The 16,622-nt window shown below is 57.7% G+C and overlaps 2 protein-coding genes across 2 annotated transcripts in view; both read right to left on the bottom strand.

Moving 5' to 3' along the window:
* Window positions 1-951: 951 nt before the first annotated feature.
* Window positions 952-3,660, bottom strand: DPM2 (dolichyl-phosphate mannosyltransferase polypeptide 2, regulatory subunit). Its single transcript, XM_005881431.2, has 4 exons — window positions 3,525-3,660; window positions 3,216-3,305; window positions 2,340-2,442; window positions 952-1,606 (listed from the first exon to the last, which is right to left on the bottom strand). The coding sequence occupies exons 1-4, from the start codon at window positions 3,525-3,527 to the stop codon at window positions 1,548-1,550; spliced, it is 255 nt and encodes an 84-aa protein (XP_005881493.1). The 5' UTR covers window positions 3,528-3,660; the 3' UTR covers window positions 952-1,547.
* Window positions 3,661-6,990: 3,330 nt separating this feature from the next.
* FAM102A (family with sequence similarity 102, member A) overlaps window positions 6,991-16,622 on the bottom strand; it is a 34,907-nt gene continuing 25,275 nt past the window's right edge. The window contains exons 4-11 of the mRNA XM_005881430.2: window positions 15,233-15,349; window positions 13,518-13,564; window positions 13,274-13,431; window positions 11,330-11,434; window positions 11,057-11,252; window positions 10,513-10,634; window positions 10,347-10,416; window positions 6,991-9,634 (exon numbers count right to left, since the gene is read on the bottom strand). Of these exons, the coding sequence (XP_005881492.1) occupies window positions 9,589-9,634; window positions 10,347-10,416; window positions 10,513-10,634; window positions 11,057-11,252; window positions 11,330-11,434; window positions 13,274-13,431; window positions 13,518-13,564; window positions 15,233-15,349 (861 nt within the window). The 3' untranslated portion in view covers window positions 6,991-9,588. The remainder of the gene's footprint in view (window positions 9,635-10,346; window positions 10,417-10,512; window positions 10,635-11,056; window positions 11,253-11,329; window positions 11,435-13,273; window positions 13,432-13,517; window positions 13,565-15,232; window positions 15,350-16,622) is intronic.

The following is a 16,622-nucleotide window of genomic DNA, read 5'->3' as shown; positions in this document are numbered from 1 at the left end:
GGGGGGGGGGGGGGGGCAGAGAGGACAAGGAAGCCCTCCGTGATTTAGGGCAGTGGTGGCTTTGCACCCAGAAGGTGGCTGGGTGTGTATTAGAATTGACAGGATTTGGGCTCTTGTGGATGGAGGCGGGGAGGAAAGCCAAGGCTTCTGGCTGGGGTCAGGGACACAGGATAATGACAGTCATGAGAGGGAGCAGGGCATGGGCGGGGGGCAGATTGGGGGTGGGGTGTCTGAGAATTCAGATGACAGGATGGATTTGAGGTGCCACGACATTGGATGGTTACATTAGGTGGGTGGCTGGTGCATGTGCAATACACAGGGGCCAGGTGAGCAGTTCTTCCTGGTCTGGAAGAAAGGAGAGGGCAGGACAGGTGAGCCTACAGCTGGTCTTTTTCTGAAAATGACACCACCACTAACTGGAGGAAGAGTGAACGTTCAAAGTGTGATGAATGGAGGCTTGCATTAGGCACTGTGACTGGGAGACCTGGCTGTCCAGAGGGATTGCTGGGGAGCCAGGGCAGGGCCTGTGCCAGATTAATCAACCTGAACACAGTGGAACTAGCTCTACTCTGGCTCAGCGCTATACTATGTTGGGCTGCTGGTACAAGAGATGGACAACAGGTTTGGGCTTCTAGGGGACTGGGCTGAGGGTCCCTAAAATACTAGTGTCTGCTGGCTGGGCTGACACAGGGGAGGTATGCTAAAGGCTGCTGTGGGGTCTGGCAGGTTGCCATGCCTCCACGACTCCCCAGCCGCGAGCTGCAGGGGTTGGAACCACACCTGTCCCAGTTCCAGCTTTACCGTGTGTCCAGCACAGGGATGATCCAGGAGGCACTGAGGTACTCATTGCACAAACCAGGGTCTCCTGACCCGAGACCAATGCAGTGACCAGCTCCCAGCCCCTCTCCAGCCCCCAGAGCCCAGCTCCCCTGGTCAGGGATGGCACAGAGAAAAACACACCATCAACGTTTATTGTTCAGTTCTCCCCAGTGGGCCAGGGCTAGGGCTGAGGGGCTGGGACCCTACGAGAAGATCTGGGGGCCCAGTGTGCCCGGTGGTCCCAAGGCCTGTTGGTCTTCCCCCTAAGTTTCCAGGTCAAGAAGTCCTGGGGAGTCCCTGGCTGTGTCAGACCCCAGAAAGCTGCCTTCGCGGAGAAAAAGGACATGTGGCGGGAGAGGCCACATGATGCCTTAAAACGTGCCAATTCCAACATGAGCCTGTGACAAGAGGGAAACTGAGGCAAGAGGGTGGAACCCAGAAGAAATTGACAGGGGGTCTGAAAGTGAGGTAGGGAGGAGCAGTATCTCTCAGGCCCTGAGGCAGAATGGGGAGAGAGGGAGTTTCCAGGTACTTCCTCCTGGCTCTGGAAGAGTGAGCAGAAGAGAAGTGGGGGTTCTGGTCAGTCAGGGGTGAGTCCTGAACAGCTCCATCCCCAGGGGTGTCTGCAGGGCAGCCATGCTTGAGGGGCTGCAGTGCCTGCACAGGTCCTGTGTGGCCCCGCCCTTGGTATGCACCAGAGGGGAGGCCGCCGCATCCTCGCCGGGCCCTCACTGAGCCTTTTTGGTCACCTTCTGGTTCTTCAGCATCACATAGGTGATGAACAGCCCTGGAATATACAGATCAGAAAGGCCAGGTAAGATCCAGGGCACAGCGTGGCAGAGTGACCCATACATGGGGTCAAGAACCTCCCCAACCACCCTCCAGGCCACCTGGTCATCTCCCTAGTCATCCATCAAACCACACATCCGCCCACATTCATTCAACAAACATGAGTGCTTACCACCAGCCATTGGCTGCGTTTAGTGTTTCAGATTCTACAGGATACAAGATCCGCCCAACTCTCCCTCTCACCAGCGACCACCTGTCCACCTACCTACCTATTTCCCACCTGCCCACTCAACATCCAGCTTCCACTCACCCACCCACTCCATCATCCAGTCATCTGATTGTTGACCCATCCAAACCACTTTCTTGAGCACCAGCTTAGTGCCATGGCCTATGTAGGAGCTGAGGACACAGTAATAATGAAGACACAGTCCTAGCACGCCCACACTCTAAACCAGGGGAGACAAGAGAGGTGCAGGAATCATGCGCCAGAGTGACAAGGGGGTGAGAGTGCAATGATGGTGGTAGTAGAGGGAGCAGGAAAAGGGGAGACACCCAACAGAGTACAGTGAGCCCCAGGCATCTGGAAGACTGTAGCCCTGTGGGATGGACAGGAAAACCCCCAGGGTGAAGTGAAGGCAAGGAGCCTTAAGTAGATGTCCAGCAAGGTCAGGGGTGGGAGAGGATCATGGGGCGCCCCGCCAAATGCCCTTTTCACGGGAATGATGACTTACCCACAAACAGGAGCAGCAGGAGGCCAGCAGCTAGTGGGATGGCAACAGCATAGGCTCGGGGCAGGAAATACTTGTGGATGACATGCTGGCTGTCGATGAATGGCTGGCATCCAGGGCAGAGCTCTGGTGAGCATTCCCCGCCTTGCCCAGCACCCCCAAGCCCAACCATCCACCTCCCCCATCTCAGGGGCTGACCCCACTCTAACCACTGGGACAGCATTTGCTTTTCTTTAAGACGATGGCCATTTGGGTGCCTTGGGTTGTTTCCTTCCTTCATTTATTTAATAGTTGTTTACTGGGCACTTGCCCTAAGTTAGTGCTGGGGACCTGGCAGGGAACAGGATAAAGGGCTTGCTCTCAGGCCCCCACAGCCTAACAGGGGAAAAGGGTACATGAAGAAGCCTGGAGTGATTCCCAACCTGGGCTCCAAGCTCTTCTTTACTAACATTTTCCTCCAAAGGATACCAAGTTCTGCAAGACTTTGCCTTCCAAACGCACTGCCCTTCTTAAGCAGTAACAACCCCCCCCCCCCCCAAATCCTAAGGCCCTCACAAAATCCATGGGGACCCATCATGCCCAGGCGCCAGCAGGATAACCAGGACTAGTCCTCCCATCAAAGGCAGAGCAATCAGGATCGGTGTAGCAGTTAAGGATATGGCCCTGGCCTCAACCCTGCTCCCCAAGCCTCAGCTTCCTTGTCTCTAAGACGGGGACGGCACTAGCACCTTCCTTGTAGGACTATTCTGGAGAATTCATGAGCTATTCGGGTAAGGCACCTCGCAGAGTTCCCGACACATAATAGCTGCTTAAATGACGTCAGGAGTCGGCTGCAAGATCCGTGAATGGAGGCGAGAGGGGGCGGGTAAGTACACATACCAAGAGGATCACCCAGGCGGTGTAGTAGGTGAAGATGATGAGGCTAACGGCGACGAGGCCGAGTCCCACCACCTGGTCCGTCCCCGTGGCCTGGAGAAAAGGGAGGGCTCAATTGACGAAGCGACTCCGCTTCGGTGAACTAACGGAGGGGGCGTCGCAGCCTGTTACGCTGGCACAGAGAGTGCCGGGCCTCGGCGTTTTCATCCGTACAATGGGCCGGCGGGAGAGCAATACGGCTTTCGATGGCACAAGCCCCGTCTCCATCACAGATCTGGGATCCCCAACCCCGACATCCCACCACAAGCTCACCATTGCCCCGCGCTCCACGCCGGAGCACCGAGCCACATCCGGTTCCGGATCCGGGCCCTTCTGGCCTTTGGCCGCATGGCACGCCGGGAATCGTAGTCCTTACGCCGGCCCAGGCCCACAATGTCCAAGAAAGGCAGGCGCCGCCTCCCTCCTTTGCATGTCAGGAAATGTAGTTTCTCAAGAGCGTGGTGGGACAAGTTGTTCCTGAATCTTCCTAGGTATTGGGACCGAATTGAGAATCCAGACTGACCGGTACTCGTGGCCTCAGCCCTGTCGAACCCGCCCCAGAAGAAAAGTCCATTTCTAAAGATCCCAAAGTCCCAAGGCCTGAGCGGGATTAGGGGGTAGATGTCTCATTTTTCAGGTGGGGAAAATGAGACTCAGAGAGGGGCGACGTCTGGCAGGAGATCACAATTCGAGTCGGAGGCGAAGCCAACACCAGAACCTAGGGCCTTACTTCCTGGTCCCGGGACCCTAACTAGTCTGTGGAAGGGAGGATACAGAGAACCTGTCACTCCCCGGCAGGGGTGGGAGGAGGAAGGGCTGGCCCGAGCCCGCGGATGGGGAGGGTTTCGATTGGCTGTCGGGAGGATGAGGAGGGTTTCGATTGGCTGTCGGGAGGATGAGGAGGGTTTCGATTGGCTGTCGGGAGGATGAGGAGGGTTTCGATTGGCTGTCGGGAGGATGAGGAGTGTTTCGATTGGCTGTCGGGAGGATGGGGAGGATTTCGATTGGCTGTCGGGAGGAAGTGCTCGGAGGCTTAGTGAGGGGCAGGGGCAGGGCCAGACTGCTCCCGGCCAGAAACCCCCACCAAGGCCGTTTGGCTTCCCTATCCTCTCTTCGCTGCAGGGATGAGGCCAGGGTGACCCTCCTTCTCCTCACCGCCCGCCTCTCCTGGGTGTCGCGACCGCCAGGCAGCAGCCCAGACAGATCTTCGGCAGCAGCGTCTGCAGCCCCCCGCCCAGCCTTGAAGGCCCTTTCCTCTGAGAGCAGGGGAGGTGGGGCCTCATCCTTGATCTTTGCGGCGTCCTCCAGTTCTGGGGTCTGGAACTCTGCCTTCCCACACCTCGGGGGCTAGCTGCTCCTCACTCATCAGGTGGACAGGGCTCGTTCCCTCCTCTGTGCTCCACAGCCCCATGCGTCTCCATGATGACTCTTGTCACCGCATTTTTAAAATTTTTTAAAATATTATTTTTATTGATTTTAGAGAGGAAGGGGGAGGGATAGAAACAATGACAATTGAGAATCCAGACTGACCGGTACTCGTGGCCTCAGCCCTGTCGAACCCGCCCCAGAAGAAAAGTCCATTTCTAAAGATCCCAAAGTCCCAAGGCCTGAGCGGGATTAGGGGGTAGATGTCTCATTTTTCAGGTGGGGAAAATGAGACTCAGAGAGGGGCGACGTCTGGCAGGAGATCACAATTCGAGTCGGAGGCGAAGCCAACACCAGAACCTAGGGCCTTACTTCCTGGTCCCGGGACCCTAACTAGTCTGTGGAAGGGAGGATACAGAGAACCTGTCACTCCCCGGCAGGGGTGGGAGGAGGAAGGGCTGGCCCGAGCCCGCGGATGGGGAGGGTTTCGATTGGCTGTCGGGAGGATGAGGAGGGTTTCGATTGGCTGTCGGGAGGATGAGGAGTGTTTCGATTGGCTGTCGGGAGGATGGGGAGGATTTCGATTGGCTGTCGGGAGGAAGTGCTCGGAGGCTTAGTGAGGGGCAGGGGCAGGGCCAGACTGCTCCCGGCCAGAAACCCCCACCAAGGCCGTTTGGCTTCCCTATCCTCTCTTCGCTGCAGGGATGAGGCCAGGGTGACCCTCCTTCTCCTCACCGCCCGCCTCTCCTGGGTGTCGCGACCGCCAGGCAGCAGCCCAGACAGATCTTCGGCAGCAGCGTCTGCAGCCCCCCGCCCAGCCTTGAAGGCCCTTTCCTCTGAGAGCAGGGGAGGTGGGGCCTCATCCTTGATCTTTGCGGCGTCCTCCAGTTCTGGGGTCTGGAACTCTGCCTTCCCACACCTCGGGGGCTAGCTGCTCCTCACTCATCAGGTGGACAGGGCTCGTTCCCTCCTCTGTGCTCCACAGCCCCATGCGTCTCCATGATGACTCTTGTCACCGCATTTTTAAAATTTTTTAAAATATTATTTTTATTGATTTTAGAGAGGAAGGGAGAGGGATAGAAACATCAATGACAAGAGAGAATCATTGATCGGCTGCCTCCTGTACGCCCCCTACTGGGGATCGAGCCCGCAACCTAGGCATGTGCCCTTGGCAGGAATCGAACCTGGGACCCTTCCTTCAGTCCGCAGGCCGACACTCTATCCACTGAGCCAAACCGGCTAGGGCTGTCACCACATTTTAATTATCCGATTAACTTGATCTGGCCCACGTGACTCTGGGCTCCCTGAGGGTAGAGTCTGTGGTCACTGCTGTATCCCCAGTGCCTAGAAAGGGGCTTCACAAAGTAGCGCTGAATCAACCAACTGGCTTTAAGATTCTGTGGCTGTTTGGACCTTGGGATATAGCATCGGGAGGTGGGGGTGAGGCACCTAGAGATATGGCCTGAACCGGGCATGTTCCTTCTAGCAGCAGCTGTCTCTTTGGGTTGTCTGAGCCCATCTCTGACTATGGGGACTGCCCTCCCAAAGCTGGCAGGAGCTATCTCATTTTCCACTTAGCAATACTGGGTTCCAAAGGAGCGACCCTTTTTGGCCGAGAGCCCAATTTCTTCCCTCTCTGTCTCAGGACAGACTTTGGGCTCAGCTGAAGGCAGTGTTTCCTTCCCCAGGTGTGCCCTGAACGGAGGAAGGCGACTGAGAATCAGCCTCAGGGCTATGCCTGGGCATCAGCCCTGAGAAGGGGTGGGCATAATGCAGCGGCAGGGATGAGGCCTGGTAGTCCGGTTCCTCCTGGCCTGTCCAAAGCCAGTGAGGTTTCCTGCCACTTCTGAGCTCATTAAAGGTCCAGGGTGCCTTGTCTTTCTCAGAGCTTGGTGCAGACTCCTCTGTAACTTTAAACCGGGGCAGGAAGCGAGGGGCCCAGGCCTGGAAATTTAGACAGGGTGGGGACATGCTTGGGACCTCCCGTAGGTCATGCTGTACACCCAACTTTCTCATTTGATCCACAACCTCATTTGCAGCTGAGAAAACGGATAGCTTTTTGTCTTCGGGCACACTTGCTAGAGGACACCCGAGTGCCAGGAGGCCCGTAGAGCAGTAGTTAGAACTGGGCTCTGAGGTCAGAGCTGCCACTTACTAGACCTGAGACTGGCAAGAAACCACACTTGTGGGCTTCAGTTCCCTCCCCTGCACTCTGGTGTAATAAAGGTGGTAATAATTGTGACTTCAGCCAGGACTTGGGGAAGCCTGGCCACTTACTTCTTCTCCATCCCCCAAAGCATCACGCTTGGCTTCCATCTGATGCTGTCTTTGACCCCAACGTCAAGTGGACAACACAAATAAATAAGAACCAATATGCCATAAACAAAACTGCAACATTTAATTATTCCCCCAAACCAAGACACTGACACTAGGCTGATTTCCCTTTACAATGTTATTTTCTACAGTAGAAGCTGGGACAGAGATACAAACACAGCCCACTGAATCAGGGTGTGGTGGTGGCAACATTCTGTTAGAAAAGAGGGGAATTAAAAAAAAAAGACACCCCCCCCCCCATCTCCCTCAAGAGAAGAACGTGGACATTCTCCGTCCTGGCAGATCATACCATGTGGTCAGTTTGTGGGGTGACCAAAAATAATAGCCTAAAAATATTGTAGATTTTTATTTTCTTTAAATCTCCTAGTAAAAACGTTAAACTGTCTTCCAAGATTCCAAACTGACATTGCATAGTCCAATTCCTTTCCAAAAATATCTCTAATATATTCCTCTCTCTCTCTCTATAGAATTTTAAGTCTAGGAGCTGTGGGCGCCTAGTGGGAAGTCACTGAGCTTGAGGGGACCGGAGGGCTCCCATGTGGGGATGGGGCCAGGGCTCTAGGCCTCCAGCTCCAGCCAGCATTAATTTGGTTATGGCCAAATTCGCAGTCCAATTTCCCTGGCCCAGGGCCCGGCATGGGAGGATATGGCAGGCTCTGTCTCCTGGGGTGACAGTCAAGTTCAGACCTCATCTGGAGTGAGGCTGGGGTTCCTAGTTTGGGGAGTCTCCCCACCAGCACCAAAGCCAGCTGTTTTATGCCCAAAAGCCCCAAAACTGAACCAGACACCAAATACACCTTCCCACTGGGCTGAGGTCCTGCAGACACAGGGGGGAAGGGCGGTACCCCATCTTCTGGGGGTCACTGCATGTGGAGACAGTGCAGCCAATCCCCTTTTAAAGTGCCGGGTGTCTACGGGACAGGAAGGGACCCACAGAGCTGACCAGAGCCTTCTCCAGCCAGAGCAAACGCTCCATCCTGCCTCGGCAGGCACCTTCTAACATTCATTTTCTGAAAGGGTTAGGTGATTAAAAACAACGAAATCCTAGAAATGTTCTGGCCCAATGCTGGGAGGCTCCAAGACCAAGACTCCAACTCTTGCCAGCTGGGGCAGAAGGACGACCCTCCCAGCCTGGGGAGGACACCCTCACTCCCACCCCTACCAGAGGGAGCAGCAGTAACCCACCCCGTCCAGATCACCAGCACTGCTGGGACCAGTCAGCAGGCGGGGCAGAGAACAGAACCACCTCCCCTCACCTGGAGGAGGAAAAATACCTAACTTCGAACCCAAAAAAAGGAAGGGCGAAAAGAGAAAAAAAGAAGTGTAGGGTAAACACCAGCCTGCTGGGTTTATACAAAAATGGGTGAAATTAAGAGCGGCAGGGGATCTGTCCCGGGCCTGGCTGGCAGCCAGCACCACCTTCAAGCAAGTAACGAGGACAGGGAGGAAAGTGCTCAGAGCAGAGGCTCAGTGAGGGGCAGGGGCAGGGCCAGACTGCTCCCCACCAGAGACCCCCATAAAGGACCCCTTGCCCAGAGAGGGGAAGCTTTCAGAGGAGGGCTCAGGCTTTGGGGGCCAGGAAGCCAGCTCCAGCTGGTCCAGTCCCAGCCCATCTGCCCCTCCAGCAGTGGCCTCAGCCTGGGCCAGCTGACCCTGAGGGGAGAGAAAAGGGGTGGTGCTTGCCCAGCCCAGTCAGGCCCAGACCTCCAAGGGCTGGGGAGGCACCTTCCTGGCTTTCTACAAGAAACCAGCTGCTCAGGGCCCAGCCCGGGGCAGAGGGGAACCGTCTTCGAAGCTCAGACCTTTCTCAGCAGGGCTCAGGCCTGAGCGGCAGCGAACTGGAGGGAGGAGAGGTGGCGCCACGTTCCAGCCGGGCTGCTAGGGCTGGGCCGCTGGCTGCACAGCAGGCAGTGCCCAGGAATCCTTGGGAAGGGGTCAGAGGGAGGGCAGGCGAGGGCTGGTGGGGCTGTGCTGGACACAAGCATGTGCAAAGTGCAGGCTGCCCGGGCAGCAGGAGAACATTCGTTGGGGGAGGGAGTCTCAAACTGGAGTGTGGGAGGGGTCTGAGGTCTTGGCTCCCAGGAGGAGGCCGCCAGCGGGTCCCCCAGGGCACAAGGAAGGGAGAGCTGAAGCACTAAGCAGTCAGAGGGCCACAGTGGCAGGATTCTGGGGGTGAACTGGCCCCCAAGGGCAAGGGGGCAATGGAACAGAGCCCTGCCAGGGCATGGTTGAGCTGGTGCTCCTAGAGTGAGTGGGGACACAGGGCAAGAGGCCCCTCGGCCACAAGCAGCTCCGCGTGTGTAGGAGCTGCTGCATGTCCTCATCGAGGGGCCAGGCGGGGCTCCAGCAGGGCGTCCTGGCCATCTTGGCCTTGCCCACCTACTTCATGGGCCTGCCCTCTAGTGGTTCAGAGAAGAATATTCACAGTGGTGCCCAGGCCCTAGGCCAGGAAGGTCCCAGCATGGATGGGAGGACAATGGAATGATGCATTGGGGCAGGAGTGGGGCTGGAGTGCATGGAGGAGGCACAGATGAGATGCAGAGTGGATGGTGATCCAAAGGGGAAGGACCCTCGTGGAATGACACGGATCTGGACACCCGCAAAGGCAGGGCCCTTCTCCAGCCTGGACACCGGCTCCTCAATGGCTTTCAATCACGACTGGCTCATAGACCCCAGAGGAGACCCTGTGGGAAGAGACAGATCAGTTCATCCAGGAGGCCAGGGGGAGATGGCAGGTGCAATTTTGAGCCGTGGCAGCAGGGGTCAGCAGAGCAGCACCAAGGGGCAGGTCTGGGGCCCTGGGCAGCCCAGCCAAGTTCTCCTCCAGCTCTGGCCCTGCATGTTACATGGGCACTTTCCCACCCTGCCCGCAGGAACAGGGGGAAGAGCCTGCAGTACAACCCTGCACGGGGGAATCTCCTCCACCCACTCGTTCATTCAGTGAGTCAGGCGCACTATAAATAAATGGTTAAGAGGGCACCGGCCTTCTATAAACTAGAGTTCAAGGCAACGTTTGATCCTACCACCCCTCGTCTGTGACTATACCCAGCACCTCACTCAGTGCCTGGTGTTCAATAAACACCTGTCCAATACATCATCACTGTTGAGGGGTTCCCAGACCCAGGAGGAAGGGAAAGCAGGTCCAAAATAGACTATTAAGCTGCCGCCCTGTGCCCAGCTCTGTGCGAGGCACTTTCCAGGCTGCCTCTGACACCCTCAGTGCCAACCCCGGAGCACTGTCCCAGGTCCACACCATTCGAGAGATGGAGAAACTGAGGCTCAGAGAGAGGTGCTGGCCCCAGGCCACACTGTGGTGACAAGAGCGGGCATTCAAAGCCAGGTCAGCACCACGCTCCCATGGCCACCCTAACCACCCACCCGAGCCTTCATCCCTACCTGTTGGCCAGCTGGATGCCACTCAGCGTGGTGGAGCCATCGCGGCTCACAAACAGCCGGAGGTTGCTGTCTGCGGGAACACAGGAGAGGACGGAGGCTGAGCAGGGCGGGAGCCCCTGGAGCAGGTGGCACTGTCCCCCCAGCCCGCCCGGCGTGGGCAGCTCACCCTCAGTGTTGCTGCCGTCGGTGAAGTCCTGGCTCTGCATGATCTTCTCCACGATGTCATCTGCATCGATCCGCGTGTCATCCACCCAGGTCGGGTGGCTCTCCACCGAGTCCTTCTTCCGCCTGGAGCAGGGCGGGCAGAGTCACAGTCAGGGTAGTAACGGGCACAGTGATGACAGCAGCGGCCACCTACATCGCTCAGGATGCTCTCCGTGCACATGAGAGCTTGTTCACATGGTATTCACGTAACCACATGCAGCCCTGCTGTGCAGGTGCCACATTACCTGGTCTTACAGAGGACGACGCAGAGGCTCTGAGAGGCCTAGCAGGGACCTAAGCTACACAAAGTCATACACAGCAACCGCTGACGGAGCACGTACGTGCCAGTTAGGTCAGGGCTAACTCATGAACATCAACTGGTTGAGTCATCAGCATCCAACCCTGAGGCAGGGACCCTAGTGTCCCGTGTTACAGGCAAAGAAGCAAAGGTTCAAGGAGCCACCGGGAGGGGTCTGTTCTCCAAAATGCTGAGCAGTGAGACTCACCGGAACGAGCGGTCTGACAGATGCGCGGGCCGGGGAGGCCGGGGTGGCTTCTCGGGGGGCCGGTGCTCACGCTCGCCACCCTCGGGGCCCTCCACCGTCATGCTGAGGCCACCGGAGGCACTGCTGCTGGTGGACGTGTTGCGACGGTGCGTCAGGTCGGAGAGGCTGGAGGAGCGCGAGTGCTCCGTGCTGTAGCCTGGGTGGAAGGGGCGTGCATTACAACGGAGCCGGGCAATATGGAAGGCCAGGGGCATGGGCCAGGCGGGCACCCACCAGAGATCTTGGACTGCTGGCTGGCGTAGCTGGAGTTGCGGGAGTGGCCAGAGTGGAACACCTCCTCGGGGCTGGACAGGTTCTGGTCTGTCTCCTCCGGAAGCCCTGGAAGGCAGGGAGCAGGCAGAGGTTACCAGTGGTGCCCGTCCTCTCACTGCGTCTGGCGGGGTGTGGGGTGGAGGGACACTATGTAAACTGACGTTAGTAGGAGCGGCAATCTGCTCCAAGCCACAGTTCACCATCTGAACCCAGGGTCATTCATTCTACAAATATCTGTCAGGGTCCGCCTCCATGCAGGGTGCTCTACTGGGTGCTGTGAACAGGAGACAGGGTGTCACAGGCCACTGGGGAGGAAGAATATTTAACAAACATGACCCATAATTTCAGTGAGTGGTGCAGAGCAGTGTGGGGTCTGACCCAGCCTGAGATCAGGGAGGGCTTCTCAGAGGCAGTGGCCTTAATGTGAGACCATCAGGAGGCATGGGAGGAAGCACGGCAGATAAGGCATCAAAGGGCCTTCCGGAGGGAACTAAGGCAAAGGCCCTGAAGCTTGTGAGCTCCGGTCAATGCAGCTAAAATAAAGCAAACCAGGGTGAGGGGAACTGGCTGACAGCCCTGTCCCAAGTCACCCAGAGGCCCAACTTCGAAACTAACATCCCAGCACTCCCCAGCAGGAGGTGCAGGGGAGCCAGGGGGCTCCACCCAGGGCCGTGGGTACCACCCACCAGGCCTCCTGTGGTAAACACAGGAAGCAAGGGCTTGCCCAGCCCCTCTTTGGAGATGAGCACAGCCAGGCCACCAGCTGGACCCCAGGCCTGTGTCCCCACCCAAAGTCAAGCGGCTTTTTAAGCCCCCAACAGGTCCTCTGCAGAGGGGGTCAGGGGTAGAGAAAACCAGCCACAGAGGCATTTGGGGCTCATATCCCACGCTGCCTAAGAGAGCCATCTCTGCTAACTCTGCACAAAAGTCTTATCTGTACTGGGGTGGCCTGCTCCCCAGATCTCTGCTCTGGGGACCCCTACCCAGAAGCTGGAGAAAGTAATAATGCTGGGAAGCCTGCATTCCCAAGTGCAAGCCCAGGCTGAGGCAGCAGGCACCCCAGCTCTCCACTCTGGGCTCACTGGCTGGGTCTCCAGGAAAAGTGGGAGTGGAGGGAGTTGACCGTTGAGATCAGGGGTCCCTCCCTGCGGCCAGCCCCCGAGGGCAGAAACCAGCAAACATCTGCTGAGCCACCGGGCACTGTGCCCTAATTGCTCTTGCGACACAAACTAGGGCCACCACGTGCCGCCTTGCCAGAGCCTCCTCTCCTGGTGGTGCCTCCTCTCCTGCTGGCACCCCCTCTCCTAATCGCCAAGCCTCTCCTCTGGGAATGCAGGCCCGTCTGAAATTTTATGACGTTAGTAATAATGATACCTGAGTAGACATCCACAGAGTACATACTCTGTTCAGGCAAGGCCACACATTTGCTCAGTTCATCCCCCAAGCAACTCAAGATGTGGTTACTACTGCTGATCCCATTTTACAGGACACTGAGGCCCAAGAGGCAACATGGCCAGTCAAGGTCACGTAGCAGGTGGGGGAGAACAAAAGCTCACAGCACACGTCTCTCTGCCAGGAACACTGTGCCCCACGCCCCGGATTCAGCTCAAATGCCATCACTTCAGGGAGACTTCCCTGGCCCCAGAGAGATGCCTTCCGTGTCTCTCTCACAGCTCTTTCTCTGTAGGTAGACATGCCCTTGACTTAGTTATTGTCTGATTGATGCCTGTCTCTCCTGCTAGATGGGGAGGGCCACAGGGTCAGGGACACCACGTCAGTCTCTGTCCAGGGCACTGCACGGTGCTGGCACACGGGAGGGGCTTGCACAATGTCTGCCTAATGGAAGCATGGACACCTCGGAGGTAAAGGGAGGCGCAGGGTAAGGCGGCAGGTAGGGAACGGTACCTGAGCCGAGAATGGTGGGCCGGATCTTGGGGGGCCTGGACCCTGTCAGGGAGTTGGTGGTGCTGCTGCAACTGCTGCTGGTCCCGCCTCCCTTACACGTCAGCTGCAGGGAGGAATCCTGGCCTGGGATGGAGATGGACTTGGCAGTGGACGGCGGCCTTGGGAGGACAGAGAGGGGTATGACTGTGTGTCCCAGTCCTGGGGTCAGCTGAGCCCCCACCCCTCAGCCTGCACCCACACTCACGTCTTGAAGCAGGGGTCTCCAGAGAGCAAGGACATCCCGATGGTGACCTGTGAGACAAGGAGAAGTCAGCCAGACCACGTCCGCTCACTCAGCCCAGGCGCCTGGATTCCTGCCTGCTCCAGCTTCAGACAGGGCTCAGAGTCTGGTCCCGTCTCTGCCCCCTGCTGGCTCTGGGGAAGCCCTGAGGAAGGCAGAACTGAGCCTGACATCTGCTTCATGGGATAGAGGAGAGGATGCAGCGAGATGAGGGTCACTTGGCTTAGCACCGGGCTGGGAGTGACTGAGCAGCAAAAGCCAGCTACCACTACTTCAAAACTACAGCCAGACTGGGAGCCGTCACGGTAGGACCGCACAGTCACTCTCCCTCAGTGCCCAGGGCTCCGAGTGGGCGTGGGAACGAAGGAGGCTGGAGAAGCCGGCCCAGTGAGAAGGGGGTTCATAATCCAACATGGAGGGCAGGGGCTTAGCGAAAGTTTCTTGAGTGAAGTAAAGCAAAAACCCGTTAGAAACTTAAGAATTTAACATCCACTTGGGCAAAGATTCTGGCAATGGCCCAAACAAGGCAATGTTTGGGTTCCCAAATCTGGGCTGAGATGGAACGACGGGTGGGAAAGAGGCTCAGATCCCAGCCACCACCAACAAAAAGAAGACCACTGCGTTGAGGAGCTTCTTAAAAAAATTTATGGATTATTTTTTTGGCCACGATAGCAGCCTACAAAGGAGGTGACGGTGCCAGGTTGTAGAGGAGGGAAGAGACCCAGACTCGGAGGATGCAACTGCTCAAGACCCTGGAGACAGGCTGAGGCCTTGAAGCCAAGGCCACCTGCCCCTCGGGTGCCCTTGATCTGGCCTGAGATGCATGGGCCCACTGGGGCGAGGCTGAAAGCTCCCAGCTCCCACCACAATTAGCCTATACTTTCTCGGTGCCTCCGATTCCCTCTGCACAGGGTCTGGGAGACCCCAGAGCCTCTGCCCACCACTGCTGGCCCAGCTCTGCCCTGGCACCACATGCTCCCACTGGGCCGGACGGCAGAGGTGCAGTTAGGGCAAGGCTGTTTCTCAGCCAGGTGGAAGGGCGTGGAGACAAGGAAGAGAGGTGTGCGGGTGGCAGATGCCCAGATATCTCTGTCCCCAGAGGCCAAGGAGGCAGCTGCCCGGGGGGAGGGAGCTGCCCCGCCACCGGAAACTTGCACGTGGGTCTCTGGAGCAGCCGCCCTCAGCCTGCCAGGTGGAGGGGCGGCAGGTCCTTCCGGTCACGACGCTTCACCTCAGGCTGCCTCATGTCATGTGGGGCAATGGGAGGACCTGACTGTGGTCTCAGTCCCAGCTCTGCTGTGGCCCCGGGCTAGTGATCTAACCTGTGCCTCAACTGCTTCCTGTGCAAAACGGGGACTAATAATACACCCCGAACCCCACGGGGCTGTTGTCAGGCATCACAAGACAAGAGGTGGCAGCACTCAGCAAGGCTGGTCTCACCAAACCCTTAAAGAGACTGTTGGGGTCCAGCCCCCAACTATGGATGGGGAAACTGAGGCCGTGGCTGAGCCAGGCCTTGGATGGTGGTTTCCTGACCCAGGACCCACATCCTCCCAGTATCCCTCACTGCTGTCCAGGGGAAGAACCTGTATTTTTAACAACCCTCCAGGGAACCTGGTGAGGAGCAGGGCTGCCCGGTCCCAGGGTGAGAGGGGACAGAGAGGCAGCAGGGCCAGTACCTTGAGGATAGAGTTGTCCTGGCGGGTGTTCTTCGTGTCATACCCCTCCAGCAGGCAGCAGCGCACGGTGGAGCCCGAGCCCGCAAACTCGGCCAGGTTCAAGTCGGCAAAGCCCAGCTGGGAGGGAGAGAGGAGAGGAGACTGGGCGGCTACAGGGAGTGTGGGTGCCGGGCTGGCAGCACAAGGGTTAACTTGGCGAAGGGGGAGGGGCAGGCAAAGCCCCTGGGCCCCTGGGACACACCACAGCCCAGACTGCCTGTTGCATAACCTGCACCCAAGGACAGGGGCCCGGCTGGTGGCTGGGGTTGGCGGCTCCAACGTGGCAGAGCCAGGAGCTCACATCCCTGAGCCACACAAAGCGCCCTTTGTGCTGTGTCCCAGAGTGCACCGGGGCAGCGCCTGAGATGAAAGGACATTGTTGTCTGTGACACAGACACATTGTTCCCTGGGAAACAAGGCTGCGCTGTGGGAGCTGCCAGGACAGTGGGCAGGGGGGAGGAAAATCCCGTGGGAACTTGGCGTTGGGATGGTGGGTGGGGGCACTCTGCAGGGTGCACAGGAGCCCCTCCTGGAGGCTGGAGTGAGGGTCCTCAGATACAGAGAGAGGAGCAGGGATGGGGAAGGAAGTGGAGAAAGTACGAGAACAGGGTCTGTGAGTTCAGGCCTTTTAGATGGAAGCCAATTCTGACAGACCTGGAGGGGCAACAGAGGCTAAGGAGAGGGGATGCTGGGATTAGAACTTAGGGGGCGTTTACTGAGCACCTGCTGCGTGCAAGTCTCTCCTGCAGACTTTGGGGCACGGGTGCCAGAATCAAGGACTAAAATCAAATTCCAGTCCCGCCATCAACTCAGTGACCCCCATCTTACAGACAAGGAAGCCGGTTCAGAGAGGAAGTGACATGGGCAGGGCCCCAGGGGGCTTAACCAGCACAACCAGCCTGAACTAGGCCTGACCAGCCGCATGTCTTGCCACCTCTCTGGGCCTCAGTTTCCTCCTCTGTGTCCAGGTGCTGAGCCAGTGTGGACGGTTGATGGGAGAACAGGAAGGGAAGGGCCTGGCAGGTCTGACGCGTGCTAGGCGCATGACAAACATTTGCCGGATGGACGTAGGATGCTCCAGCTGTTTGCTGGTAGTTTCTTTCCTGGCTGGGCAACTGTCCTCACCCACGTGAATCAACAGGAGGAGAAATTTCCACTCTGATGCCTTCCACAGGCCGGTTCTGGCCACCCTGCCCTCTGCCCCTGGAGAGGCACATGAGCGAGCAGCCAGGGCAGAGCGCACAGCCCAGAGCCCAGAGCTTCCTGAACTCTGGTTGGTGGGAAGGAACACGCCCTGTGCACAGGGTGAGGTGAGGCAAAGGCATTTCCCCTCCGACCTGACTGAGCCCCC

This window comes from Myotis brandtii, unplaced genomic scaffold, assembly GCF_000412655.1.
Source record: "Myotis brandtii unplaced genomic scaffold, ASM41265v1 scaffold68, whole genome shotgun sequence".
Taxonomy (NCBI): Eukaryota; Metazoa; Chordata; class Mammalia; order Chiroptera; family Vespertilionidae; genus Myotis; species Myotis brandtii.
The sequence above is the reverse complement of the archived record's forward strand: the minus strand, read 5'-3'. Positions and strand labels throughout refer to the sequence as shown.